This window comes from Scyliorhinus torazame, chromosome 13 (genome assembly GCF_047496885.1).
Source record: "Scyliorhinus torazame isolate Kashiwa2021f chromosome 13, sScyTor2.1, whole genome shotgun sequence".
NCBI lineage: Eukaryota > Metazoa > Chordata > Chondrichthyes > Carcharhiniformes > Scyliorhinidae > Scyliorhinus > Scyliorhinus torazame.
This window is the reverse complement of record NC_092719.1, coordinates 58,676,087-58,703,698: the sequence shown is the minus strand read 5'-3', so window position 1 is coordinate 58,703,698 and position 27,612 is coordinate 58,676,087. Positions and strand designations below refer to the sequence as shown.

General features: G+C 45.8%; 1 protein-coding gene across 1 annotated transcript in view; it reads left to right on the top strand.

The window, feature by feature from the left end:
- Nucleotides 1-27,612, top strand: part of LOC140387620 (uncharacterized) — a 176,173-nt gene that overhangs the window by 108,142 nt on the left and 40,419 nt on the right. Inside the window, exons 68-88 of the mRNA XM_072470813.1 lie at nt 588-647; nt 811-870; nt 6,091-6,150; nt 6,313-6,372; nt 7,047-7,100; nt 9,449-9,790; nt 10,021-10,074; nt 12,031-12,090; nt 12,253-12,312; nt 12,987-13,040; nt 14,917-15,258; nt 15,489-15,542; nt 16,579-16,635; nt 16,798-16,857; nt 18,456-18,509; nt 20,386-20,727; nt 20,958-21,011; nt 22,044-22,103; nt 22,266-22,325; nt 23,000-23,056; nt 27,019-27,078. Coding sequence (XP_072326914.1) covers nt 588-647; nt 811-870; nt 6,091-6,150; nt 6,313-6,372; nt 7,047-7,100; nt 9,449-9,790; nt 10,021-10,074; nt 12,031-12,090; nt 12,253-12,312; nt 12,987-13,040; nt 14,917-15,258; nt 15,489-15,542; nt 16,579-16,635; nt 16,798-16,857; nt 18,456-18,509; nt 20,386-20,727; nt 20,958-21,011; nt 22,044-22,103; nt 22,266-22,325; nt 23,000-23,056; nt 27,019-27,078 — 2,064 coding nt within the window. The remainder of the gene's footprint in view (nt 1-587; nt 648-810; nt 871-6,090; nt 6,151-6,312; nt 6,373-7,046; nt 7,101-9,448; nt 9,791-10,020; nt 10,075-12,030; nt 12,091-12,252; nt 12,313-12,986; nt 13,041-14,916; nt 15,259-15,488; nt 15,543-16,578; nt 16,636-16,797; nt 16,858-18,455; nt 18,510-20,385; nt 20,728-20,957; nt 21,012-22,043; nt 22,104-22,265; nt 22,326-22,999; nt 23,057-27,018; nt 27,079-27,612) is intronic.

Genomic DNA, 27,612 nt, shown 5'->3' with positions numbered 1-27,612 from the left:
GTTTCAACAACTTTCAGAGAGTGGAAGGACACAAACTCATTCTTGTTGATATCTAGTCCATAACAATGAGAGTGAAGTGTTTGATAAACGGACCTAATCAAATGAAGCTCAATAAGACACTGCACATGAGGAAAAATATTCCTCTCCATATTTCTGTATGCACCGTTCTCTCCCAGAATTTATTTGCTCATAATTGTTTTCTGAACCTTTTCCAAAGCCGTAGCCATGCATTTGAATGAATTTGGAATTGTTCATTGTCTTTTGATGATGATCTGCAGGATCATTTTCTATTTCAGTAGTTTCCAACAGATACCTTCACAAAAGACGTTCCTCTGAGCACTCTGTGATCGTTAATATTATTGTAGTATTTTCTTTCACCCAGTAACTTAAAATTGTCTTTTGGAACTGAGTCAAAGATGAGAATGATTTTGAAATATTGTCAAAGTTTTTCCATTGATAGCATGCTGATGTTTTAGTTTTTTATCATCAAAAGTGACAATTGTAACTTTTCCAATGTTCAAACTCTAGCACTTTATAATGGTGCCTTCGTTGTGGTGGTGTTTTTCATCATTGTTCTTCTTCTTCAGAAGGAGTCACCACATCTGTGAAACCATCTACAACTGGGACCGCTCCTGGCACCACACCAGGTGAGTAACAGCTTCTTTTGATAAACAGTTAGAGCTAGAACAAGTGGATGCTCTATTTTAACATCATTTTGCAGCAAACCCAATAAAATAAATTGTGCAATGGAACACTATTTGCTTTTCTGTTGTACTGAATTGTATTTCATTGGTATTTTTTATTCTTCAGAAGTGACCACTACAACAGTGACACCAACAACAACCAACTCCACTGCCATCTCAACACCGGGTGAGTGATGGCTTTTTTAATATACAGTAACCGGACCAGTGACACAATCTGCTTTGTTTCAACAACTTTCAGAGAGTGTGTGGTAGTATGCATTAGGGGTCATGTGGGACTGTGAAGCCGTGATGTCATTGGCTGACAGATCCTGGGTCCTGGTTGGCTGTTGACCTCTAGCTCCGCCCTGAAGGCGGAGTATAAGAACCAGGAGTTCTCCCCCGCAGGCCAGTCTGTTATTGAACTGCGGGGAACAAGTCACGCTTAATAAAGCCTCATCGACTTCATCTCTATTCGTCTCTCGTGAGTCTTTGTGCGCTACAATTTATTAAGCGTGCTTAAAGGACTACGGAGCTCAGGATCATCCCGGAATGCCTGAGGATCAGCCCCCACGCAGTGAACTCAGCAGCAGTTTTCAAACACTGGCAGACTTGTTTCGAGGCCTACCTCAGAACGGCCCCCGGCCGGGTCACAGAAGACCAGAAACTACAGGTCCTACACTCGAGGGTAAGCCCGGAAATTTTCCCTCTCATCGAGGACGCAGAGGATTTCCAGACGGCGTTCGCAGCACTAAAGAGCATCTATGTTCGCCCAGTGAACCAAATCTACGCACGCTACCAACTCGCAATGAGACGGCAAAGTCCCGGAGAATCGCTGGACGAATTCTACGCCGCGCTGCTAATTTTGGGACGGGCCTGCAGCTGCCCGCCGGTAAACGCGATTGAACACATGGACATGTTGATGCGCGATGCTTTTGTCGCAGGTATGAACTCTCCCCAAATCCGCCAAAGACTTTTGGAAAAAGAGTCGCTGGGACTCTCAGAGGCACGGTCCCTTGCAGCCTCCCTGGATGTAGCCGCGCGAAACGTCCGCGCGTACGGCCCCGACTGCGCGGCAGCCCCTTGGGCTCCTTGGACCCCCGTCGCGACAAACCCCACCCCACAGCCTTGCGCGGTTCAGACTCCAAGTCGTCCCGGGGGGGCCCGCTGCTATTTGTGCGGCCAGGCGAAACACCCCCGGCAGCGCTGCCCGGCCCGCGCAGCGATTTGCAAGAGCTGCGGGAAAAAGGGCCATTTCGCGGCTGTGTGCCGGTCCCGGGAGGTCGCCGCTGTCCCAGGAGAAGAAGCAGTCCTGCGCGTTTCTAACGCTCCCCAACCCCCCCAGCGCCCCATGTGCGACCCGCAGGCGCCGCCATTTTGGGTCCCGGCCACCACGAGGGGAGGAGGGGCGCCGCCATCTTGGGACCCCCCAGCCCTGTGCGACGCATGGGGCGGCCATTTTGTCCACCCCCGCCGCCATCTTGTGACCCCCCAGCCATGTGCGATGCATGGGGGCGGCCATTTTGTTCACCCCCGCCGCCATCTTGGACGGCAACAACGGACCCCAGTGTCGACGGCTCCATGGGGTTCGAGGAAGACGCTCAAGCACAACGATCACGTCTGGCCTCAATGACGCTGGACCAAGCACGGCCCCGGACGCTCCAGACGACGACAACAACGGTGCTGATAAACGGGCACGAGACACCATGCCTGGTCGACTCCGGGAGCACAGAAAGCTTCATCCACCCCGACACGGTAAGACGCTGTTTGTTGACCATCCGTCCCAGTGCGCAAAAGATTTCCCTAGCCGCAGGATCCCACTCCGTACAGGTTAAAGGCTTCTGCATAGTGACCCTAACGGTGCAAGGGAGGGAGTTTAAAAACTACAGGCTCTACGTCCTTCCCCAACTCTGCGCGCCCACATTACTGGGATTAGACTTCCAGTGCAATCTGCAGAGCCTAACCTTCCAATTCGGCGGCCCAATACCCCCACTCACTATCTGCGGCCTCGCAACCCTCAAGGTTGAGCCCCCATCCTTGTTTGCAAACCTCACCCCGGAGTGCAAACCCGTCGCCACTAGGAGCAGACGGTACAGCGCCCAGGACCGGACATTCATTCGGTCCGAAATCCAGCGGCTACTGAAGGGAGGCATAATCCAGGCCAGCAATAGTCCCTGGAGAGCACAGGTGGTAGTAGTAAAGACAGGGGAGAAGCAAAGGATGGTCATAGACTATAGCCAGACCATCAACAGGTACACACAACTAGATGCGTACCCTCTCCCCTGCATATCCGACATGGTCAATCGGATTGCCCAATATAAGGTCTTCTCCACCGTGGACCTCAAGTCCGCCTACCATCAGCTCCCCATCCGCCCAAGTGACCGCAAGTACACAGCCTTCGAGGCAGACGGGCGATTATACCACTTCCTAAGGGTCCCATTTGGCGTCACAAACGGGGTCTCGGTCTTCCAATGAGAGATGGACCAAATGGTTGATCAACATGGGTTGCAGGCCACGTTCCCGTATCTCGACAACGTAACCATCTGCGGCCACGATCAGCAGGACCACGACGCCAACCTCCAAAAATTCCTCCAGACCACTAAAGCCTTGAACCTCACATACAACGAGGGCAAGTGCGTTTTTAGCACAAACCGGCTAGCCATCTTGGGATATGTAGTGCGCAATGGGATAATAGGCCCCGACCCCGAACGCATGCGCCCCCTCATGGAATTTCCCCTCCCTCACTGCTCAAAAGCCCTAAAACGCTGCCTGGGGTTCTTTTCATATTACGCCCAGTGGGTCCCCCAGTATGCAGACAAGGCCCGCCCCCTAATACAGACCACGACCTTCCCTCTGTCGACAGAGGCTTGCCAGGCCTTCAGCCGCATCAAAGCGGATATCGCAAAGGCCACGATGCGCGCCATCGACGAGTCCCCCCCCTTCCAGGTCGAGAGCGACGCCTCCGATGTAGCTCTAGCGGCCACCCTTAACCAAGCGGGCAGACCCGTGGCTTTTTTCTCCCGAACCCTCCACGCTTCAGAAATCCGCCACTCCTCAGTGGAAAAGGAAGCCCAAGCCATAGTGGAAGCTGTGCGACATTGGAGGCATTACCTGGCCGGCAGGAGATTCACTCTCCTCACGGACCAACGGTCGGTAGCCTTCATGTTCGATAATGCACAGCGGGGCAAAATTAAAAACGACAAGATCTTAAGGTGGAGGATCGAGCTCTCCACCTTCAACTATGAGATCCTGTACCGTCCCGGAAAGCTGAACGAGCCGTCCGATGCCCTATCCCGCGGCACATGTGCCAACGCACAAATTAACCGCCTCCAAACCCTCCACGAGGACCTCTGCCACCCGGGGGTCACTCGGTTCTACCACTTTATAAAGTCCCGCAACCTCCCCTACTCTGTGGAGGAGGTCCGTACAGTCACAAGGAACTGCCACATCTGCGCAGAGCGCAAACCGCACTTTTTCAGGCCGGATGGTGCGCACCTGATCAAGGCTTCCCGTCCCTTTGAACGCCTTAGTCTGGATTTCAAAGGGCCCCTCCCCTCCACCGACCGCAACACATACTTCCTGAATGTGGTGGACGAGTACTCCCGTTTCCCCTTCGCCATCCTCTGCCCTGACATGACAGTCATTAAAGCCCTTAACACCATATTCACACTGTTCGGTTGCCCCGCATACGTCCACAGCGACAGGGGGTCCTCCTTCATGAGTGACGAGCTGCGCCAGTTCCTGCTCAGCAACGGTATAGCCTCGAGCAGGACGACCAGCTACAACCCCCGGGGGAACGGGCAAGTGGAGAGGGAGAACGGCACGGTCTGGAAGACCGTCCTACTGGCCCTACGGTCCAGGGACCTCCCAGTGTCACGGTGGCAGGAGGTCCTCCCGGACGCTCTCCACTCCATCCGGTCGCTACTGTGTACTAGCACTAACCAAACGCCTCATGAGCGCCTCCTTGTCTTTCCCAGGAAGTCCTCCTCTGGAACGTCGCTGCCGACCTGGCTGGCGGTCCCAGGACCCATCTTGCTCTGAAAACATGTGCGGGCGCACAAGTCGGACCCGTTGGTCGAGAGGGTTCACCTCCTCACGCGAACCTGCAGTACGCTTACGTGGAGTACCCCGACGGCCGACAGGACACGGTCTCCCTGCGAGATCTGGCGCCCGCCGGCAACACGCACACCCCCCCGACACCAATCACCCCGTCCCTGCCACCGGCGCACCCCGCCACCGCCCCCTTCCCGGGAGGATCGGTCCTCCTCCCAGGTCCGACCAGACGTGAAGCTGAAGCAGAAACCGTAAGGCTCCCGGAGACGACAACACGGGAACAAGCACCACCACCGGGGCCGAGGCGATCGACAAGGACGACCAGACCGCACGACCGACTCGTGGCATCGATGTAACACTACAATGTTGTGGACTTTAACGAGAACTTTTTTTTCTTTTCCCCCTTACGACTACTGTAAATAGTGCAAAACAAAAAAAAACCCTGTACATACTGTGATGACATGCAAAAGTTTTCCTCCCAGGACCAGCCTTGTAACCCTGACCACCATATGAAGCACCACCCCGCCGGGTTCATTTTTAACAAGGGGTGAATGTGGTAGTATGCATTAGGGGTCATGTGGGACTGTGAAGCCGTGATGTCATTGGCTGACAGATCCCGGGTCCTGGTTGGCTGTTGACCTCTAGCTCCGCCCTGAAGGCGGAGTATAAGAACCAGGAGTTCTCCCCCGCAGGCCAGTCTGTTACTGAACTGCGGGGAACAAGTCACGCTTAATAAAGCCTCATCGACTTCATCTCTATTCGTCTCTCGTGAGTCTTTGTGCGCTACAGAGTGGAAGGACACTAACTCAGACTTGTTGATATCTAGTCCATAACAATTAGAGTGAAGTGTTTGATAAACGGACCTAATCAAATGAAGCTCAATAAGACACTGCACATGAGGAAAAATATTCCTCTCCATATTTCTGTATGCACCGTTCTCTCCCAGAATTTATTTGCTCATAATTGTTTTCTGAACCTTTTCCAAAGCCGTCGCCATGCATTTGAATAAATTAGGAATTGTTCATTGTCTTTTGATGATGATCTGCAGGATCTTTTTCTATTTCAATAGTTTCCAACAGATACCTTCACAAAAGACGTTCCTCTGAGCACTCTGTGATCGTTAATATTCTTGTATTATTTTCTTTCACCCAGTAACTTAAAATTGACTTTTGGAACTGAGACAAAGATGAGAATGATTTTGAAATATTGTCAAAGTTTTTCCATTGATAGCATGCTGATGTTTTAGTTTTTTATCATCAAAAGTGACAATTGTAACTTTTCCAATGTTCAAACTCTAGCACTTTATAATGGTGCCTTCGTTGTGGTGGTGATTTTCATCATTGTTCTTCTTCTTCAGAAGGAGTCACCACATCCGTGAAACCATCTACAACTGGGACCACTCCTGGCACCACACCAGGTGAGTAACAGCTTTTTTTGATAAACAGTTAGAGCTAGAACAAGTGGATGCTCTATTTTAACATCATTTTGCAGCAAACCCAATAAAATAAATCGTGCAGTGGAACACTATTTGCTTTTATGTTGTACTGAATTGTATTTGATTGTATTTTTTATTCTTCAGAAGTGACCACTACAACAGTGACACCAACAACAACCAGATCCACTGCCATCTCAACACCGGGTGAGTGATGGCTTTGTTAATATACAGTAACCGGACCAGTGACACAATCTGCTTTGTTTCAACAACTTTCAGAGAGTGGAAGGACACGAACTCAGACTTGTTGATATCTAGTCCATAACAATTAGAGTGAAGTGTTTGATAAACGGACCTAATCAAATGAAGCTCAATAAGACATTGCACATGAGGAAAAATATTCCTCTCCATATTTCTGTATGCACCGTTCTCTCCCAGAATTTATTTGCTCATAATTGTTTTCTGAACCTTTTCCAATACTGTAGCCATGCATTTGAATAAATTAGGAATTGTTCATTGTCTTTTGATGATGATCTGCAGGATCTTTTTCTATTTCAGTCGTTTCCAAAAGATACCTTCACAAAATACGTTCCTCTGAGCACTCTGTGATCGTTAATATTCTTGTAGTATTTTCTTTCTCCCAGTAACTTAAATTTACCTTTTGGAACTGAGACAAAGATGCAAAATATGATTTGTCTTTCTTCTTTTTAAATTTGATCCATTATACTCCAATATAATTAAGCTTGTCAGTAGATCAAGTCAATACTTTTCTTAGTCTTTTTGTCTGATTGTCAATTAAATAACCTCAAGCTGGAATTCTGTTAAAGAGCTGGTTTTCCAGTCAGAGTGCAATGATTTTTAATATTTTTCTTTTCCTTCAGGAACAACAACTGTAACAAAAATAACAACTGTGTCCACGGCCAGTTCTACAACTGGTGAGTGAGGATTTCTTTCAGTATCATTCCTCTCATCGTTTAGCCATTCCTTCGTGTTCAAGGATAACTTGCTTCCATTCCAGTTTGAGGAGTTCTGAAATGTCAGAAAAGTCCAATGCACCATCTGCACATTCTGTAACATGGAGGTCAGATGTTGCTTTGAGAGACACGTAGATTACTCGTTTGGATGTTTGTGCGCTGCTTCTGATAACTCGATTCTCTCTCTGTGACAAAGGTCACCTATTTGTTACCCATTTTGGTCAGAGGCCAAGCAGTCCCATGAATTGACAGGGATATTTATGGTCATGTGGGATAGTCTGAGGAATTCACTGAAATGTTTCAGCCGTCCTCCTGGAGGTTTCCTGCTACAACCGAGTTCCCGGTCGGGCAGTTGCTTTGTGAGCCACATGTCAATTCAAGAAATGCCATTACCAACCCAGCAGAGCTCATTAACTGTAATTGTCGTCTCAGAACTGAACATATTGGCTTGGGAGAGGATTCTGCTGTTGAAGCAACTTTCTTGACACCATATTGAGAGGCTTTTGCAAATCCATCCCATGTTGTAGCTCTCCAGTGCTTTGAGGTGGCTGCTGCAAATTCTCCAAGTTGACGAAGCATAAAAGAGTCAGTCACTACTGCCTGGTACACCATGGGCGACATTCTCCGACCCCCCGCCGGGTCGGAGAATCGCCGGGGGCTGGCGTGAATCCCGCCCCCACCAGTTGCCGAAGTCTCCGGTACCGGAGATTCGGCGGGGGCGGGAATCGCGCCGGTTGGCGGGCCCCCTGCTCGATTCTCCAGCCCGGATGGGCCGAAGTCCCGCCGATAAATTGCCTGTCCCGCCGGCGTGAATTGAACCACCTACCTTCCCGGTGGGACAAGGCGGCGCGGGTGGGCTCCGGGGTCCTGGGGTGGGATTGGGGCGATCTGGCCCCGGGGGGTGCCCCCACGGTGGCCTGGCCCGCGATCGGGGCCCACTGATCCGCGGGCGTCCTGTTCCGTGGGGGCACTTTTCTCTTCCGCCTCCGCCACGGTCTCCACCATGGCGGAGGCGGAAGAGACTCCCTCCACTGCGCATGCGCGGGAATGCCGTCAGCGGCCGCTAACGCTCCCGCGCATGCGCCGCCCGGAGATGTCATTTCCACGCCAGCTGGCGGGGCACCAAAGGCCTTTTCCGCCAGCTGGCGGGGCGGAAATTCCTCCGGCGTCAGCCTAGCCCATCAATGTTGGGGCTCGGCCCCCAAAGATGCGGAGCATTCCGCACCTTTGGGACGCCGCGATGCCCGTCTGATTGGCGCCGTTTTGGCTAACGCTCCCGCGCATGCACCGCCCGGAGATGTCATTTCTGCGCCAGCTGGCGGGGCACCGAAGGCCTTTTCCGCCAGCTGGCGGGGCAGAAATTCCTCCGGCGTCAGCCTAGCCCATCAATGTTGGGGCTCGGCCCCCAAAGATGCGGAGCATTCCGCACCTTTGGGACGCCGCGATGCCTGTCTGATTGGCGCCGTTTTGGCTAACGCTCCCGCGCATGCGCCGCCCGGAGATGTCATTTCCGCGCCAGCTGGCGGGGCACCAAAGGCCTTTTCAGCTAGCTGGCGGGGCGGAAATTCCTCCGGCGTCAGCCTAGCCCATCAATGTTGGGGCTCGGTCCCCAAAGATGCGGAGCATTCCGCACCTTTGGGGCAGCGCGATGCCCGTCTGATTGGCGCCGTTTTGGGCGCCAGTCGGCGGACATCGCGCCGTTTCCGGAGAATTTCGCCCCATGTCCTTAGCGCCACGATTCTCATACTGGGCCCAAAATACTCTTTTCAAATACAAGTGTTCCTTAATAGGTACAGGCAGTGCCCATTATGTCCTGTTGTCTACAGGCCATTCCTTTCGGCTCGGAGTTTTGAAAAATTCAACATTCTCAATCTGCACTTTCACCATCTCAAAAACAGTGTTGGGAAAAATGCTCGCCTCAGAGATTTTCCGAATCGGAAGAATCAAATTGTTAATGTTTCAGCAGCTTTAACTGTAACTTACGTCCCTTCTGCCCACTTCTTTATTGCTATTTATTCTCATACATATTTTCATTACAATTTACCAACCTGTAAATAGCGCAATCTGTTCTTTATGCTGATGTCACAGGCTGCAGACTTTTCAATCGCAACAGAATGATCTCCAAATAGTGTCAAAGTTTTTCCCTTGATATCGTGTTGATGTTATTCATGTTTTAGTTCTTTATAATGAAACATTATAATTGTAGCTTTTCAAATATTGTCTTGCTGTTCTCACATGTAAAATTCCCATTTGTGGTTAGTTCATGAGTGTCTCATATGTTCTCGTACATTTCTCCTTTTCCCTGACAGAGGTTGTATGCCTTGGCTACTGGTCACCCTGGTTAAATGAAAATACACCTTCTGAGGTCAGCCCAGGCGATTCTGAATTGTTGGATTCCAAAGATACTAAATACTGTGACTACCCTTCTGAAGTAATCACAAACATTCAGTGTCAATTTGTTGATCAACCTGAGAGACCATTTAGTGATTCACAAGACAATGTGACTTGCGACAAAGACAAAGGCCTCACCTGTGTCGTCTCCAGAACAGCTCTGGAGAAGGAAAGGATTTGTTCTGATTACCAAGTTCGTGTTTGCTGTGAGCCAGTAACACCAGTGACCACGACAACCACCAAAACAACGTCTACTTCTGGTAAGTGAGAAATGTACCAACGAGGTAATTATATTTTCTGTTTAAACCAAACCCGATGAACAAAATTAAGCAAATGAAGAAATCATAAAAGCTACAGTGTAGCTGTAGTCACCAATTTCCCAGGGATCTCTTCCTTTATATCTATAATGTATCCCAGTTGTAAAATTCTCAATACTTTCGGACGTGGAATTGGTATTTGCTGGTTTTGAATGTTATTTCTTTGTCTGCAGTGCCACCAACTACACAGGAAATAACTACTACTACTGGTAAAACTACTACAACAGGTAAATAGCGTCTCCTTTCAATATTCACCAAGTCTGTTAACACCGGCAAGCTATTCTCATTTGCAGATTACAAGAAATGTTGGTCCATTCGTTCAGTCTTGGCCACACTTACTTTTCAATGGAATTGGGTGAAAGTTCACCAAAATGTATTGTGAACATCACTTTTACCCCATGATCAATGTGATTGTTATATGGTCAAATTCCAGCACAGTATAATGGTGCCTACATTGCGGTGGTTGTAGTGATCTGGACATCTGCACATACACCAGGGACCACAACACAGATGTACAGCCACAGCATCACTAGAGGGCAGCATCAGCGACGGGTATAAAGGGTCCAGCCCAAGGGAGGATCCGCCTCTTTCAGAAGCACAGGGCTAATGAGCAGCAGCAGACAGGGAGAGCTCAGCATAGGCAGTTTACCTTAGCTTCACTGGTCATACCTCTTGACTGTATTATATCTAGTTAAGCTCTGGAAACAGAACAAACCCACTGAATAAAGTATTTGTGCTAACTGGAAGTCTACAATCGTTATTCAGATTTAGAGATTAACATAGTGGTGTTTTTCGTCATTCTTTTGGGCTGGGATAATTTGAAAAATCCAGCATTCACAATCTGCATCTAATGGCACTTTCACAATCTCAAAACTGGTGTTGGGAAGAATCCACCCCTCGGAGATATTCCTAATTGGAAGAATCAAATTTGTAATGGTGCAACAGCTATAACTGTAAATTAAGTCCCTTCTTCACACTTCTGTCTTCTTACTTGTTACTTATTCTCACACATATTTTCATTACAATTTACCACCTTGCAAAAAAACACAATATGTCCTTCATGCTGATGTCACAGACTTTTGAATGGCATTAGAATGATTTTGAAATATTGTCAAAGTTTTGCCATTGATAGCATGATGATGTTTTAGTTCTTTATCATCAAAAGTGACAATTGTAACTTTTCAAATGTTCAAACTCTCGCACTATATAATGGTGCCTACATTGTGGTGGTGTTTTTCATTATTGTTCTTATTCTTCAGAAGGAGTCACCACATCTGTGAAACCATCTACAACTGGGACCGCTCCTGGCACCACACCGGGTGAGTAACAGCTTCTTTTGATAAACAGTTAGAGCTAGAACAAGTGGATGCTCTATTTTAACATAATTTTGCAGCAAACCCGATAAAATAAATCGTGCAGTGGAACACTATTTGCTTTTATGTTGTACTGAATTGTATTTGATTGTATTTTTTATTCTTCAGAAGTGACCACTACAACAGTGACACAAACAACAACCAGATCCACTACCATCTCCACACCAGGTGAGTGATGGCTTTGTTAATATACAGTAACCGGACCAGTGACACAAACTGCTTTGTTTCAACAACTTTCAGAGAGTGGAAGGACACTAACTCAGACTTGTTGATATCTAGTCCATAACAATTAGAGTGAAGTGTTTGATAAACGGACCTAATCAAATGAAGCTCAATAAGACACTGCACATGAGGAAAAATATTCCTCTCCATATTTCTGTATGCACCGTTCTCTCCCAGAATTTATTTGCTCATAATTGTTTTCTGAACCTTTTCCAAAGCCGTAGCCATGCAGTTGAATGAATTAGGAATTGTTCATTGTCTTTGGATGATGATCTGCAGGATCTTTTTCTATTTCAGTCGTTTCGAAAAGATACCTTCACAAAATACGTTCCTCTGAGCAGTCTGTGATCGTTAATATTCTTGTAGTATTTTCTTTCTCCCAGTAACTTAAAATTGTCTTTTGGAACTGAGACAAAGATGAGAATGATTTTGAAATATTGTCAAAGTTTTTCCATTGATAGCATGCTGATGTTTTAATTATTTATCATCAAAAGTGACAATTGTAACTTTTCGAATGTTCAAACTCTAGCACTATATAATGGTGCCTACGTTGTGGTGATGTTTTTCATTATTGTTCTTCTTCTTCAGAAGGAGTCACCACATCCGTGAAACCATCTACAACTGGGACCGCTCCTGGCACCACACCGGGTGAGTAACAGCTTCTTTTGATAAACAGTTAGAGCTAGAACAAGTGGATGCTCTATTTTAACATCATTTTGCAGCAAACCCAATAAAATAAATCGTGCAGAGGAACACGATTTGCTTTTATGTTGTACTGAATTGTATTTGATTGTATTTTTTATTCTTCAGAAGTGGCCACTACAACAGTGACACCAACAACAACCAGATCCACTACCATCTCCACACCAGGTGAGTGATGGCTTTGTTAATATACAGTAACCGGACCAGTGACCCAATCTGCTTTGTTTCAACAACTTTCAGAGAGTGGAAGGACACGAACTCAGACTTGTTGATATCTAGTCCATAACAATTAGAGTGAAGTGTTTGATAAACGGACCTCATCAAATGAAGCTCAATAAGACACTGCACATGAGGAAAAATATTCCTCTCCATATTTCTGTCTGCACCGTTCTCTCCCAGAATTTATTTGCTCATAATTGTTTTCTGAACCTTTTCCAAAACCGTAGCCATGCATTTGAGTAAATTAGGAATTGTTCATTGTCTTTTGATGTTGATCTGCAGGATCTTTTTCTATTTCAGTACTTTCCAAAAGATACCTTCACAAAAGACGTTCCTCTGAGCACTCTGTGATCGCTAAAATTCTTGTAGTATTTTCTTTCACCCAGTAACTTAAAATTACCTTTTGGAAATGAGACAAAGATACAAAATATGATTTGTCTTTCTCCTTTTTAAATTTGATCCATTATACACCAATATAATTAAGCTTGTCAGTAGATCAAGTCAATACTTTTCTTAGTCTTTTTGTCTGATTGTCAATTAAATAACCTCAAGCTGGAATTCTGTTAAAGAGCTGGTTTTCCAGTCAGAGTGCAATGATTTTTAATATTTTTCTTGTCCTTCAGAAACAACAACTGTAACAAAAATAACAACTGTGTCCACGGCCAGTTCTACAACAGGTAAGTGAGGATTTTTTTCAGTATCATTCCTCTCATCTTTTCGACATTCCCTCGTGTTCAAGGATGACTTGCTTCCATTCCAGTTTGAGGAATTCTGAAATGGCAGAAAAGTCCAATGCACCATCTGCACATTCTGTAACATGGAGGTGAGATGTTGCTTTGAGAGACACGTAGATTACTGGTTTGGATGTTTGTGCGCTGCTTCTGATGACTCGATTCTCTCACTGTGACAAAGGTCACCTGTATCTTACCCATTTTGGTCAGAGGCCAAGCAGTCCCATGAATCGACAGGGATATTTATGGTCATGTGGGATAGTCTGAGGAATTCACTGAAATGTTTCAGCCGTCCTCCTGGAGGTTTCCTGCTACAACCGAGTTCCCGGTCGGGCAGTTGCTTTGTGAGCCACATGTCAAGTCAAGAAATGCCATTACCAACCCAGCAGAGCTCATTAACTGTAATTGTCGTCTCAGAGCTGAACATATTGGCTTGGGAGAGGATTCTGCTGTTGGAGCAACTTTCTTGACACCATGTTGAGAGGTTTTTGCAAATCCATCCCATGTTGTAGCTCTCCAGTGCTTTGAGGTGGCTGCTGCAAATTCTCCAAGTTGACGAAGCATAAAAGAGTCAGTCACTACTGCCTGGTACACCATGGGTGACATTCTCCGACCGCCGCCGGGTCGGAGAAACGCCGGGGGCTGGCTTAAATCCCGCCCCCGCCGGTTGCCGAAGTCTCCGGTACTGGAGATTCGGCGGGGGCGGGAATCGCGCCGCGCCGGTTGGCGGGCCCCCCCGCTCGATTCTCCGGCCCGGATGGGCCGAAGACCCGCCGATAAATTGCCTATCGCGCCGGCGCAAATTGAACTACCTACTTTACCGGCGGGACAAGGCAGCGCGGGCGGGCTCCGGGGTCCTGGGGGGGGCGCGGGGCGATCTGGCCCCGGGGGGTGTCCCCACGGTGGCCTGGCCCGCGATCGGACCATGACGGAGGCGGAAGAAATTCCCTCCACTGCACACGCGTGGGAAACTGCCAGCGGCCGCTAACGCTCCCGCGCAGGCGCCGCCGGGAGATGTCATTTCCGTGCCAGCTGGCGGGGCACCAAAGGCATTTTCCGCCAGCTGGCGGGGCGGAAATTCCTCCGACGTCGGCCTAGCCCATCAATGTTGGGGCTCGGTCCCCAAAGATGCGGAGCATTCCGCACCTTTGGGGCAGCGCGATGCCCGTCTGATTGGCGCTGTTTTGGGCGCCAGTCGGCGGACATCGCGCCGTTTCCGGAGAATTTCGCCCCATGTCCTTAGCGCCACGATTCTCATACTGGGCCCAAAATACTCTTTTCAAATACAAGTGTTCCTTAATAGGTACAGGCAGTGCCCATTATGTCCTGTTGTCTACAGGCCATTCCTTTCGGCTCGGAGTTTTGACAAATTCAACATTCTCAATCTGCACTTTCACCATCTCAAAAACAGTGTTGGGAAAAATGCTCGCCTCAGAGATTTTCCGAATCGGAAGAATCAAATTGTTAATGTTTCAGCAGCTTTAACTGTAACTTACGTCCCTTCTGCCCACTTCTTTATTGCTATTTATTCTCATACATATTTTCATTACAATTTACCAACCTGTAAATAGCGCAATCTGTTCTTTATGCTGATGTCACAGGCTGCAGACTTTTCAATCGCAACAGAATGATCTCCAAATAGTGTCAAAGTTTTTCCCTTGATATCGTGTTGATGTTATTCATGTTTTAGTTCTTTATAATGAAACATTATAATTGTAGCTTTTCAAATATTGTCTTGCTGTTCTCACATGTAAAATTCCCATTTGTGGTTAGTTCATGAGTGTCTCATATGTTCTCGTACATTTCTCCTTTTCCCTGACAGAGGTTGTATGCCTTGGCTACTGGTCACCCTGGTTAAATGAAAATACACCTTCTGAGGTCAGCCCAGGCGATTCTGAATTGTTGGATTCCAAAGATACTAAATACTGTGACTACCCTTCTGAAGTAATCACAAACATTCAGTGTCAATTTGTTGATCAACCTGAGAGACCATTTAGTGATTCACAAGACAATGTGACTTGCGACAAAGACAAAGGCCTCACCTGTGTCGTCTCCAGAACAGCTCTGGAGAAGGAAAGGATTTGTTCTGATTACCAAGTTCGTGTTTGCTGTGAGCCAGTAACACCAGTGACCACGACAACCACCAAAACAACGTCTACTTCTGGTAAGTGAGAAATGTACCAACGAGGTAATTATATTTTCTGTTTAAACCAAACCCGATGAACAAAATTAAGCAAATGAAGAAATCATAAAAGCTACAGTGTAGCTGTAGTCACCAATTTCCCAGGGATCTCTTCCTTTATATCTATAATGTATCCCAGTTGTAAAATTCTCAATACTTTCGGACGTGGAATTGGTATTTGCTGGTTTTGAATGTTATTTCTTTGTCTGCAGTGCCACCAACTACACAGGAAATAACTACTACTACTGGTAAAACTACTACAACAGGTAAATAGCGTCTCCTTTCAATATTCACCAAGTCTGTTAACACCGGCAAGCTATTCTCATTTGCAGATTACAAGAAATGTTGGTCCATTCGTTCAGTCTTGGCCACACTTACTTTTCAATGGAATTGGGTGAAAGTTCACCAAAATGTATTGTGAACATCACTTTTACCCCATGATCAATGTGATTGTTATATGGTCAAATTCCAGCACAGTATAGTGGTGCCTACATTGTGGTGGTTGTAGTGATCTGGACATCTGCACATACACCAGGGACCACAACACAGATGTACAGCCACAGCATCACTAGAGGGCAGCATCAGCGACGGGTATAAAGGGTCCAGCCCAAGGGAGGATCCGCCTCTTTCAGAAGCACAGGGCTAATGAGCAGCAGCAGACAGGGAGAGCTCAGCATAGGCAGTTTACCTTAGCTTCACTGGTCATACCTCTTGACTGTATTATATCTAGTTAAGCTCTGGAAACAGAACAAACCCACTGAATAAAGTATTTGTGCTAACTGGAAGTCTACAATCGTTATTCAGATTTAGAGATTAACATAGTGGTGTTTTTCGTCATTCTTTTGGGCTGGGATAATTTGAAAAATCCAGCATTCACAATCTGCATCTGATGGCACTTTCACAAGCTCAAAATCATGTGTTGGGAAGAATCCACCCCTCGGAGATATTCCTAATCGGAAGAATCAAATTTGTAATGGTGCAACAGCTATAACTGTAAATTAAGTCCCTTCTTCACACTTCTGTCTTCTTACTTGTTACTTATTCTCACACACATTTTCATTACAATTTACCACCTTGGAAAAAAACACAAGATGTCCTTCATGCTGATGTCACAGACTTTTGAATGGCATTAGAATGATTTTGAAATATTGTCAAAGTTTTGCCATTGATAGCATGATGATGTTTTCGTTCTTTATCATCAAAAGTGACAATTGTAACTTTTCAAATGTTCAAACTCTCGCACTATATAATGGTGCCTACATTGTGGTGGTGTTTTTCATTATTGTTCTTATTCTTCAGAAGGAGTCACCACATCCGTGAAACCATCTACAACTGGGACCACTCCTGGCACCACACCGGGTGAGTAACAGCTTCTTTTGATAAACAGTTAGAGCTAGAACAAGTGGATGCTCTATTTTAACATAATTTTGCAGCAAACCCGATAAAATAAATCGTGCAGTGGAACACTATTTGCTTTTATGTTGTACTGAATTGTATTTGATTGTATTTTTTATTCTTCAGAAGTGACCACTACAACAGTGACACCAACAACAACCAGATCCACTACCATCTCCACACCAGGTGAGTGATGGCTTTGTTAATATACAGTAACCGGACCAGTGACCCAATCTGCTTTGTTTCAACAACTTTCAGAGAGTGGAAGGACACTAACTCAGACTTGTTGATATCTAGTCCATAACAATTAGAGTGAAGTGTTTGATAAACGGACCTAATCAAATGAAGCTCAATAAGACACTGCACATGAGGAAAAATATTCCTCTCCATATTTCTGTATGCACCGTTCTCTCCCAGAATTTATTTGCTCATAATTGTTTTCTGAACCTTTTCCAAAGCCGTAGCCATGCAGTTGAATGAATTAGGAATTGTTCATTGTCTTTGGATGATGATCTGCAGGATCTTTTTCTATTTCAGTCGTTTCGAAAAGATACCTTCACAAAATACGTTCCTCTGAGCAGTCTGTGATCGTTAATATTCTTGTAGTATTTTCTTTCTCCCAGTAACTTAAAATTGTCTTTTGGAACTGAGACAAAGATGAGAATGATTTTGAAATATTGTCAAAGTTTTTCCATTGATAGCATGCTGATGTTTTAATTATTTATCATCAAAAGTGACAATTGTAACTTTTCTAATGTTCAAACTCTAGCACTATATAATGGTGCCTACGTTGTGGTGATGTTTTTCATTATTGTTCTTCTTCTTCAGAAGGAGTCACCACATCCGTGAAACCATCTACAACTGGGACCGCTCCTGGCACCACACCGGGTGAGTAACAGCTTCTTTTGATAAACAGTTAGAGCTAGAACAAGTGGATGCTCTATTTTAACATCATTTTGCAGCAAACCCAATAAAATAAATCGTGCAGAGGAACACGATTTGCTTTTATGTTGTACTGAATTGTATTTGATTGTATTTTTTATTCTTCAGAAGTGGCCACTACAACAGTGACACCAACAACAACCAGATCCACTACCACCTCCACACCAGGTGAGTGATGGCTTTGTTAATATACAGTAACCGGACCAGTGACCCAATCTGCTTTGTTTCAACAACTTTCAGAGAGTGGAAGGACACGAACTCAGACTTGTTGATATCTAGTCCATAACAATTAGAGTGAAGTGTTTGATAAACGGACCTCATCAAATGAAGCTCAATAAGACACTGCACATGAGGAAAAACATTCCTCTCCATATTTCTGTCTGCACCGTTCTCTCCCAGAATTTATTTGCTCATAATTGTTTTCTGAACCTTTTCCAAAACCGTAGCCATGCATTTGAGTAAATTAGGAATTGTTCATTGTCTTTTGATGTTGATCTGCAGGATCTTTTTCTATTTCAGTACTTTCCAAAAGATACCTTCACAAAAGACGTTCCTCTGAGCACTCTGTGATCGCTAAAATTCTTGTAGTATTTTCTTTCACCCAGTAACTTAAAATTACCTTTTGGAACTGAGACAAAGATGCAAAATATGATTTGTCTTTCTCCTTTTTAAATTTGATCCATTATACACCAATATAATTAAGCTTGTCAGTAGATCAAGTCAATACTTTTCTTAGTCTTTTTGTCTGATCGTCAATTAAATAACCTCAAGCTGGAATTCTGTTAAAGAGCTGGTTTTCCAGTCAGAGTGCAATGATTTTTAATATTTTTCTTGTCCTTCAGAAACAACAACTGTAACAAAAATAACAACTGTGTCCACGGCCAGTTCTACAACAGGTAAGTGAGGATTTTTTTCAGTATCATTCCTCTCATCTTTTAGCCATTCCCTCGTGTTCAAGGATGACTTGCTTCCATTCCAGTTTGAGGAATTCTGAAATGGCAGAAAAGTCCAATGCACCATCTGCACATTCTGTAACATGGAGGTCAGATGTTGCTTTGAGAGACACGTAGATTACTTGTTTGGATGTTTGTGCGCTGCTTCTGATGACTCGATTCTCTCTCTCGGTGACAAAGGTCACCTGTATCTTACCCATTTTGGTCAGAGGCCAAGCAGTCCCATGAATCGACAGGGATATTTATGGTCATGTGGGATAGTCTGAGGAATTCACTGAAATGTTTCAGCCGTCCTCCTGGAGGTTTCCTGCTACAACCGAGTTCCCGGTCGGGCAGTTGCTTTGTGAGCCACATGTCAAGTCAAGAAATGCCATTACCAACCCAGCAGAGCTCATTAACTGTAATTGTCGTCTCAGAGCTGAACATATTGGCTTGGGAGAGGATTCTGCTGTTGGAGCAACTTTCTTGACACCATGTTGAGAGGTTTTTGCAAATCCATCCCATGTTGTAGCTCTCCAGTGCTTTGAGGTGGCTGCTGCAAATTCTCCAAGTTGACGAAGCATAAAAGAGTCAGTCACTACTGCCTGGTACACCATGGGTGACATTCTCCGACCGCCGCCGGGTCGGAGAAACGCCGGGGGCTGGCGTAAATCCCGCCCCCGCCGGTTGCCGAAGTCTCCGGTACTGGAGATTCGGCGGGGGCAGGAATCGCGCCGCGCCGGTTGGCGGGCCCCCCCGCTCGATTCTCCGGCCCGGATGGGCCGAAGACCTGCCGATAAATTGCCTATCGCGCCGGCGCAAATTGAACTACCTACTTTACCGGCGGGACAAGGCAGCGCGGGCGGGCTCCGGGGTCCTGGGGGGGGCGCGGGGCGATCTGGCCCCGGGGGGTGTCCCCACGGTGGCCTGGCCCGCGATCGGACCATGACGGAGGCGGAAGAGACTCCCTCCACTGCACACGCGTGGGAAACTGCCAGCGGCCGCAACGCTCCCGCGCAGGCGCCGCCGGGAGATGTCATTTCCGTGCCAGCTGGCGGGGCACCAAAGGCCTTTTCCGCCAGCTGGCGGGGCGGAAATTCCTCCGACGTCGGCCTAGCCCATCAATGTTGGGGCTCGGCCCCCAAAGATGCGGAGCATTCCGCACCTTTGGGGCGGCGCGATGCCCGTCTGATTGGCGCCGTTTTGGGCGCCAGTCGGCGACATCGCGCCGTTTCCGGAGAATTTCGCCCCATGTCCTTAGCGCCACGATTCTCATACTGGGCCCAACATACTCTTTTCAAATACAAGTGTTCCTTAATAGGTACAGGCAGTGCCCATTATGTCCTGTTGTCTACAGGCCATTCCTTTCGGCTCGGAGTTTTGAAAAATTCAACATTCTCAATCTGCACTTTCACCATCTCAAAAATAGTGTTGGGAAAAATGCTCGCCTCAGAGATTTTCCGAATCGGAAGAATCAAATTGTTAATGTTTCAGCAGCTTTAACTGTAACTTACGTCCCTTCTGCCCACTTCTTTGTTGCTATTTATTCTCATACATATTTTCATTACAATTTACCAACCTGTAAATAGCGCAATCTGTTCTTTATGCTGATGTCACAGGCTGCAGACTTTTCAATCGCAACAGAATGATCTCCAAATAGTGTCAAAGTTTTTCCCTTGATATCGTGTTGATGTTATTCATGTTTTAGTTCTTTATAATGAAACATTATAATTGTAGCTTTTCAAATATTGTCTTGCTGTTCTCACATGTAAAATTCCCATTTGTGGCTAGTTCATGAGTTTCTCATATGTTCTCCTACATTTCTCCTTTTCCCTGACAGAGGTTGTATGCCTTGGCTACTGGTCACCCTGGTTAAATGAAAATACACCTTCTGTGGTCAGCCCAGGCGATTCTGAATTGTTGGATTCCAAAGATACTAAATACTGTGACTACCCTTCTGAAGTAATCACAAACATTCAGTGTCAATTTGTTGATCAACCTGAGAGACCATTTAGTGATTCACAAGACAATGTGACTTGCGACAAAGACAAAGGCCTCACCTGTGTCGTCTCCAGAACAGCTCTGGAGAAGGAAAGGATTTGTTCTGATTACCAAGTTCGTGTTTGCTGTGAGCCAGTAACACCAGTGACCACGACAACCACCAAAACAACGTCTACTTCTGGTAAGTATGAAATGTACCAACGTGGTAATTATATTTTCTGTTTAAACCAAACCCGATGAACAAAATTAAGCAAATGAAGAAATCATAAAAGCTACAGTGTAGCTGTAGTCACCAATTTCCCAGGGATCTCTTCCTTTATATCTATAATGTATCCCAGTTGTAAAATTCTCAATACTTTCGGACGTGGAATTGGTATTTGCTGGTTTTGAATGTTATTTCTTTGTCTGCAGTGCCACCAACTACACAGGAAATAACTACTACTACTGGTAAAACTACTACAACAGGTAAATAGCGTCTCCTTTCAATATTCACCAAGTCTGTTAACACCGGCAAGCTATTCTCATTTGCAGATTACAAGAAATGTTGGTCCATTCGTTCAGTCTTGGCCACACTTACTTTTCAATGGAATTGGGTGAAAGTTCACCAAAATGTATTGTGAACATCACTTTTACCCCATGATCAATGTGATTGTTATATGGTCAAATTCCAGCACAGTATAATGGTGCCTACATTGTGGTGGTTGTAGTGATCTGGACATCTGCACATACACCAGGGACCACAACACAGATGTACAGCCACAGCATCACTAGAGGGCAGCATCAGCGACGGGTATAAAGGGTCCAGCCCAAGGGAGGATCCGCCTCTTTCAGAAGCACAGGGCTAGTGAGCAGCAGCAGACAGGGAGAGCTCAGCATAGGCAGTTTACCTTAGCTTCACTGGTCATACCTCTTGACTGTATTATATCTAGTTAAGCTCTGGAAACAGAACAAACCCACTGAATAAAGTATTTGTGCTAACTGGAAGTCTACAATCGTTATTCAGATTTAGAGATTAACATAGTGGTGTTTTTCGTCATTCTTTTGGGCTGGGATAATTTGAAAAATCCAGCATTCACAATCTGCATCTAATGGCACTTTCACAATCTCAAAACTGGTGTTGGGAAGAATCCACCCCTCGGAGATATTCCTAATCGGAAGAATCAAATTTGTAATGGTGCAACAGCTATAACTGTAAATTAAGTCCCTTCTTCACACTTCTGTCTTCTTACTTGTTACTTATTCTCACACATATTTTCATTACAATTTACCACCTTGTAAAAAAACACAATATGTCCTTCATGCTGATGTCACAGACTTTTGAATGGCATTAGAATGATTTTGAAATATTGTCAAAGTTTTGCCATTGATAGCATGATGATGTTTTAGTTCTTTATCATCAAAAGTGACAATTGTAACTTTTCAAATGTTCAAACTCTCGCACTATATAATGGTGCCTACATTGTGGTGGTGTTTTTCATTATTGTTCTTATTCTTCAGAAGGAGTCACCACATCCGTGAAACCATCTACAACTGGGACCACTCCTGGCACCACACCGGGTGAGTAACAGCTTCTTTTGATAAACAGTTAGAGCTAGAACAAGTGGATGCTCTATTTTAACATCATTTTGCAGCAAACCCAATAAAATAAATTGTGCAGTGGAACACTATTTGCTTTTATGTTGTACTGAATTGTATTTGATTGTATTTTTTATTCTTCAGAAGTGACCACTACAACAGTGACACCAACAACAACCAGATCCACTGCCATCTCCCCACCGGGTGAGTGATGGCTTTGTTAATGTACAGTAACCGGACCAGTGACACAATCTGCTTTGTTTCAACAACTTTCAGAGAGTGAAAGGACACTAACTCATACTTGTTGATATCTATTCCATAACAGTTAGAGTGAAGTGTTTGATAAACGGACCTCATCAAATGAAGCTCAATAAGACACTGCACATGAGGAAAAATATTCCTCTCCATATTTCTGTATGCACCGTTCTCTCCCAGAATTTATTTGCTCATAATTGTTTTCTGAACCTTTCCCAAAACCGTAGCCATGTATTTGAATAAATTAGGAATTGTTCATTGTCTTTTGATGATGATCTGCAGGATCTTTTTCTATTTCAGTAGTTTCCAAAAGATACCTTCACAAAAGTCATTCCTCTGAGCACTCTGTGATCGTTAATATTCTTGTATTATTATCTTTCACCCAGTAACTTCTAATTGTCTTTTGGAACCGAGACAAATATACAAAAGTTAATTTGTCTTTCTCCTGTTTAAATTTGAACCATTATACTCCAATATATTTCAGCTTGTCAGTAGATCTAGTCAATGCTTTCCTTAGTCTTGTTGTCTTATTGTCAATTAATTGACCTGAAGCTGGAATTCTGTTAAATTGCTGGACTTCCAGTCAGACTGCAATGATTTTTAATATTTTTCTTCTCCTTTAGAAACACCATCTGTAACAAAAATAACAACAACTGTGTCCTCGGCCAGTTCTACAACTGGTGAGTGAGGATGTTTTTCAGTATCATTCCTCTCCCCTTTTAGACATTCCCTCGTGTTCAAGGATGACTTGCTTCCAGTCACTTTGAGGAAGTCTGGAATGGCAGAAAAGTGGAATGCACAATCTGCACATTCTGTGACATGCAGGTCAGATGATGCTTCAAGAGACACATAGATTACTTGTTTGAAGTTTTGTGCACTGCTTCTGGTAACTCAAATCTGTCTCTGTGATGAAGGTCCAATCATTCAATCTTGTCCACACTTACCTTTCAATGGAAATGGGGGAATATTTACCAGAATCTTAACTTTACATCGTGCTCTGCTATGTGAGACCTTGTCAAAAAGATGGAGGACAGCAGATGTCCGTGGAAGGGTCCCGCATACTAGGAAGGCCCTCATGCTCACCTGCTTCTTATAGGACGAGGCTTCATCCGTCTCCTCACCCCATTACCTATTCCCACCCATCCCCCATTCCACCATCCTGCCTCGCGACTTGTCTCCCACCTCCCACCTCCCTAACCATTCCCCAGCCCGCTCTGCAACCCCCCCCACCCCCCGGCCACCGGCAACCCTGTTCCACCTCTGTGTAACATCACTCCAGGATGATGTGCCTGTGTTGGCACAGATCAGTATACAAGTCAGGTGGATATCCTGCTGCTCGGTCAGCTGTGGTGCTCCTCAATCTATGACATTGTTTGAGTCCTGTTATTCTGCTGACACCATGCTCACACCCATCACGTACACGTCGTATTCCTCAAGCGGCCCCAGATCTAGGAACACTGTGCCCGGAGGCTGTGGGGAGAGCGGAGGTCACCAGGGTGTGCAGGCCAGCCCACGGTGCAGAATAACATGACAGAGGCTTCATATGTCTCGGATGTAACAAGTGCCGGGCATAGATATGGTATTGCGCTTTTTTGAAGGGGGGGGTAGAAGTCTGGTGGTGGCAGGTGGGATCGGTGCCAGGGGTCCGATGCCAACTCACCCGTGCAGCCCAATGGGTGTCATTGAGCTTCTTCCGACACTGGACCGAGGTCCAGGTGAATCAGCAGGTGAGGCAGCCACTTCCGCCATGAAGCCTGCTTGACATTAGATATCGGTCACAGTCTCGCCGGGTTTGCCATCGGGAAGCACCCGGCAAATCTCGCACATTATGCACTTCGCGCTTCTCGTTTTAGATCACGCCCGAGGTTATCAAAGTATCTATTCGTATCTCCATAGGATGTCTTGAAAAACACTGTTTGCAATTTTAATAAATTCCAGACAATTTAATTTAATTTGCCGTGATCAGTCTCTCTATGTGCCTCTCTACAGCAATCAAAGGCAACTGGCCTCTTGTATCCAGTAGCCTACAAAGAACTGGTTGTCCCAAGAATTTTCAGTGTTTCTCTTGTGTAGGTTGACAGCTTGGTCATCGTGCTACTCAAATTCAGGTTCTGAACCTCTTCTCGAATATAATCAAATATTTGCTCCCCCAAAATCACAACGATGCCCTCTCTCTTCAAGGGACTTCCATTCACATGTAGCATTATTTTGATTGGGGCTGTTTTAATTACTTCGACTGTACATTTCTGCTCTTCCTCAGAGATCTTCTCCAGTTGGTTCAGTGGTGTTGGGCATTGTTGCTGCTTTTTCTTTTCATTGACGTGCTCTGCCTTGCGTGACAATGTGCCTGGCTATGGCCTCCTCGATCGCAATGGAAGCAGACAACCTCACAACAATGGCAAACATGCTGGGGTGGTGTCTCCCACACCAATGGCAATCCATCTCTGTCTTGGGCTGATGACCAATCTTTTCGCAGTTCTCTGACTTCAATCCGATTCTCCATTGTGTCTGTTGCCCTCACCAAGCGCCCTATGGCCATATTGCCCCACAAATGATTAAGTTCCCCTTATGGTACGGTTTAATGTTCAACTGCGCGTTTTCCCACAGACTCTGTAACGTGAGCTCTCTCGGTTGCTTTATTTAATGTAATTTTAGTTTCAGCCTTTTCAGTTCTTTTGAATGCTGAGTTTAATTTCGCACACAAAACGATCATGCAGCACATCGCTGAGTGCTGTTCCAAACTCACAGTGCTTATCCATTTAACAGATCTTGGCTATGGAGGCGGAGTTGGACCCTTCAAGGTCCCAAACAGCAGAGTGGAATTTGTACCGCTGCAGGATAATCGGGGGCCTGGGGTTAAAATGTCCCTTGACCAACGTGACTAACAGGTTGACGGTTTTTCAGTTGGGAGCCTCGGGGGATGCAAGATTTCTTATCAGATTGTAGGTTTGAGGCCCACAAACCAGGAGTATCACTTTCTGCTTGTCTTTTCCTGCTATCTTGTTCACTGCGAAGAAATAGCGGAGCCATCTGATGCACTGGCTCCAGTGTTCAGCCCCCTGGTCGAACGGATCTAGCTCTCTGATCACTAGCATTTTCACTCACTTATTTTTCCCCCGGGGCACCCCCCACTCCCCGGAACCGGCAGGGAACCCCAGCCTGATCGCCGGCGCACAAGAAATGCTAACTTGCCACCCCGACAGTGCCACCCCAGCACCTTGGCAGTGCCCCAGCCAGCTGGCAGTGCTACCCGGGCACCCCAACAGTGCCAGGCTGCCACCAAGGTGGTACCACCAGGATGCCAGGCCAACAGTGCCAGGATGCTAGGCCAGCAGTGCCAAGGAGCCCGGGTGGTAGGAGCAGTGTTAGGGTACCATGCTGTCAAAACAACATGAAAATGGGGGCCTGCGACCCCCTGGGAGACCCCCACAAGTGCCACGCCGTCAGGTTCCCGTTTGTGGAAGCCAGTAGACTGTGGACTGCTTGCTCGAGATCTCCGAGACCTTCACTCATTTTTTGGGTGCTGCTCAATGGTTCCTGATTCTCGCCTTCCTTTGGAGATTTCTTCCTTCCTCCTCTCGAATCCCAAATGTCTGAAGACTAATATCAAATTGTTTACCTCGTTGCCAATGTGGTGGCTGGAGCCAATACACTGGAGAGTTCCAGTAACAACAAAGGGGATTTATTAACAGTTGGCAGAGGTCATTATCTGCAGGCATGGAGCAATGATGATTAGGTCTTGACTCTCCAGCTCTGGGTCCACACTCGCCGAGCCCCTGCTCCCAGGGAACAACACAAATCATATTATCTTGTGTTGAAAGTCTATGCAGGTTCTTTCATAAAGGTTCTTCAGGAATTGAGTCAAAATATTGCGACTCTGAATGTCTTTCAGAAGGAACAACTATAACAATGTCTCCAACAGAGCCTCAGATACAAGTGGTTCAATTACAGCTTCAGCTCCTTGTCAGAAAAAACCTGCTCCCTTGGTCTTTAACTATTCTATCCCAGCTGAAGAATAGTATTTATTGGCACAAATGTTCAATAATGTTGTTTTACCTATTTCAATTGCCACCTTGCATAAATCTTCTTCAAATCAGCCTATGCAGTCAAATTGAATAGAACATATCTCAAAAGGGTAATTAGCTCATGCAAATAGATTGCACCACTTGGCGCAAATGTGGTCAGTTAAGGTGATACCCTTCATTGAATTCTGTATCAATCATCCGAACACGGCATATTTCTGCAGATTGTAGGGCAGGTAAACAGGTATTGAATAACTGACAGAGCTATCCATTTTATAAATCCAAGTATGGTGTTCTGGACTGAATACCTTTTATGCTTTCAATATACCAATTGTATTTTAAGTGTCAACACAGTGTGAGAGCATGAAGGGTGACCGGAATTAGTGCCTGAAATTCAATCTTTCACAATGATGGAGAGCTTGTCAGTGATGTAGATGGAATGCAGAATGTATAAAGTATCAGGAAGATGTCCAATTGGGCAACTGCAGGAATAGGTATAAAAGTATTTGCACAGTCCCGAATTTGTGTATTCCCTGCTGACTGATATTTCAACCCTTGCAAAACTGTCCTGTTTCAAGTTGGGTGAATTGATTGTGAACGTGTTTGTTTTCCTTCATAAGAAACAACTACAACAACGGAGACAACCACCACAGCTAGTTCTACTGCGAGTTCCACATCTGGTGAGTGATGTCTTCTTTCATTCCTGGAAATAATTTAATATTGCCATGTTAAAATGTCCCGTAGTGCCCAAAGGCTAGATGGGGTTACAGGAATAGGGCGGGGGAGTAGCCTGGGTGGGGTGCACTTTCGGAGAGTCGGTGCTGACCCGATGGGCTGAATGGCCTCCTTCTGCACTGGAGGGATTCTCTGGAAGAAGGAGGTAGGAACAAAAAGAGATTGACAACCAGGAATAACCTAAAACAAAAAGAGAAAACAAAGATATGGATATTAATTCACTTGAATATCTGAATCTAGTTTACGTAGATGGGGCATTCACGTAGAGGGGGCGTTAACATTGCATTTAAGGTTCAGGCAGATTCAGCTAGCTGAAAGTGGAATTGCAGAATTACTTTAAAGTTGGTGATGATGCAGCAAGCTGAGGTGGGTATACAAAGACTTTGTCCACTCTCCATGCAATGGCAGGAATCTTCCTATGGCAGATAAATTTAACAGGCATTTTGCATCGGCCTTCATTCTAGAGGACACAAGTAACA